General features: G+C 52.8%; 1 protein-coding gene across 1 annotated transcript; it reads left to right on the top strand.

Moving 5' to 3' along the window:
* Positions 1-320: 320 nt before the first annotated feature.
* LOC124664079 (protein REVEILLE 6-like) lies at positions 321-1,941 on the top strand. The gene is made up of 8 exons (XM_047201681.1): positions 321-454; positions 577-634; positions 766-1,003; positions 1,128-1,205; positions 1,288-1,422; positions 1,519-1,640; positions 1,751-1,810; positions 1,888-1,941. The coding sequence occupies exons 1-8, from the start codon at positions 321-323 to the stop codon at positions 1,939-1,941; spliced, it is 879 nt and encodes a 292-aa protein (XP_047057637.1).
* Positions 1,942-2,148: the final 207 nt, after the last annotated feature.

The following is a 2,148-nucleotide window of genomic DNA, read 5'->3' as shown; positions in this document are numbered from 1 at the left end:
GTGGCTGCCTCCGACTAGCGGCCTACACCAGGCAGCCTCGCCACTTCCATGCAAACGCCAACTGTACACGCCTCGCCTAATTCTTTGGCCATCCGAGATCATGGCAGAATCGCCACCGATCCGAGTAAAATCTGACAAGACCACGCATCCATCCTCAGCAAGCTGTCCTCCAAAGTTCGAACACCGGACAAGAAATGGATTCGCAGGAGAGCGCGTGCGTGCACCGAGCAGTATATATAGACGTACGCGGGTGTCGCGCTAGCTCGGGCATCGACAGCGACGATCGGCAGAAGAAGAGGAAGAACACCTGGTGGGCGACCATGGCGGACAGGGGTGGCGGCGAGGGCTCGTCGTCGTCGCCGGGGAAGAAGGCCAGGAAGCCGTACACCATCACCAGGCCCAGGGAACGGTGGAGCCCCGAGGAGCACGAGCGCTTCCTCGACGCCCTACTAAGGTCGATCAGTGCAGTGCCATTCCATTGATCCATGAGTTTCCTCTGCTCTGCTATGCTCTGTTCTCTGCTTGCCTCTCAACCAGCTAGTCTGAAACTCTGAATATTTTCTTGGGTTTTTCCAGGTTCGGCCGCGACTGGAAGAAGATCGAGGAGCACGTCCGCACCAAGACCGCAGTGCAGGTAATCCTCATCAATGTCGACCAACATGCCCCGTTGATTGCTTGCGTTCTGATAAATCGAGGAATGCAGCGATCGTAATGCTGAATTGCTGACCGTGACCGTGTGCCTATACGTGTATGTCTTGTGCGCAGATACGCAGCCATGCCCAGAAGTACTTCCTCAAGGTCCAGAGGCTCGGCCTCGCCGCCAGCCTGCCGCCACAGCACCTGAGCCGCAGACCAAGCATGCCGTTCGGAAGCGGCTCGGTTGCGACGACGGTGCTTCACGGCCATCCGCAGCAGTATCCAGGTCCAGCCGGTGCTGTTCAGACTCAGAGTCACACCACCGGCAGCGGGTGGAACAATCCGGGACTCCTTCCACCATCCAATGGCAAGCGACTCTGTCTTTGGCTGTTCACTTGCTTACTACAGTCGTATTCTGCGCTTCTGATCAATGTGCAACACTGCAAGTTCATCAGCACATTAACTTTCTATGATTTTGTGAATGATTTCAGACATCCAGATGTTGGACTGGGCAGGCACTTCGTCGGCCTGGGTAAACCAAGGAGGTGCAGCAAGCCAGACTAATCCAGGTATTCTTATCTGAATTTCCCTTTCTACAAACACTCCGAGTTGCAACCGAAACACCGCGATCGTAACTTCGAATTTACTTAGGTGGCAGCTCGTTCGTGGGCACGCCGAGCTTCAGCGACACGACCATGGACTGGCTTGGCACCGGCGGGGGCACAAACGAAGCGCCAGCAGTCGCCGATGCGCAGGACGAGACGATCCCACTTCCGCTGTCTCCAGGTAGCAAATCTTCTTTGTGTTCACAATGCCAGATTTACTCTTTCCGAATAAACTGGAAATTAATCTTTTATTTTGCCTGGTGCTGTTTTCTTGCAGACGATATGCACTTCGCGCAGGTGTACCGGTTCATCGGCGACATATTCGACCCGACCACGCCTTGCCAGATCGAAGCCCATCTGCAGAAGCTCAAGGACATGGACGGTATCACCGTGAAGACGGTAATTGCTTCAGTACTCTTGTTTTAATCACTTTTTTCAGCATGATCATTCATGTCAAAGTCTCCCCTGCTCTGCTCCCTGATTAAGCGACTCAACGTTTACATGGACAGATCTTGCTGGTGCTGAGGAATCTCGAGACCAACCTGACAGCCCCCCAGTTTGAGCCTATCGTGAGTAGCCTTCCCTGAACTCTCCATCAGTTCTCTGAAACTTGCATTGCTGAGTTTGTTCCCTGATGTTTCCACAGAGGAGGCTGCTATCGAGGTATGACCCGGGGCGAGGCCTGTCTGGCCAGTTATAGAGCGTGCACGCAACCTGAAAACAAAACCGTATCTAACATGGATAGCAAAACGAGAGAAAATCCAACTCTGCCTGCAGGACTGAAGATTCGATTGCATTTGGGAAGTTGGAATCGATATATATGGTCGGTCAGAGATATGACATACAGATATAGTCTGATAATGAATGATTCTTTTGAAGCACTAGTAGATACGGACAGAGATATGTT

This window comes from Lolium rigidum, chromosome 6, assembly GCF_022539505.1.
Source record: "Lolium rigidum isolate FL_2022 chromosome 6, APGP_CSIRO_Lrig_0.1, whole genome shotgun sequence".
Taxonomy (NCBI): Eukaryota; Viridiplantae; Streptophyta; class Magnoliopsida; order Poales; family Poaceae; genus Lolium; species Lolium rigidum.
This window is presented reverse-complemented; position numbering and strand designations above follow the sequence as displayed.

Coding starts and splice junctions, on each gene's coding strand:
- LOC124664079 (XM_047201681.1), top strand. CDS start 321: ATGGCGGACAGGGGTGGCGGCGAGGGCTCGTCGTCGTCGCCGGGGAAG. Junction 455..576: donor TTCCTCGACGCCCTACTAAG/GTCGATCAGTGC, acceptor GGGTTTTTCCAG/GTTCGGCCGCGACTGGAAGA. Junction 635..765: donor GCACCAAGACCGCAGTGCAG/GTAATCCTCATC, acceptor TCTTGTGCGCAG/ATACGCAGCCATGCCCAGAA.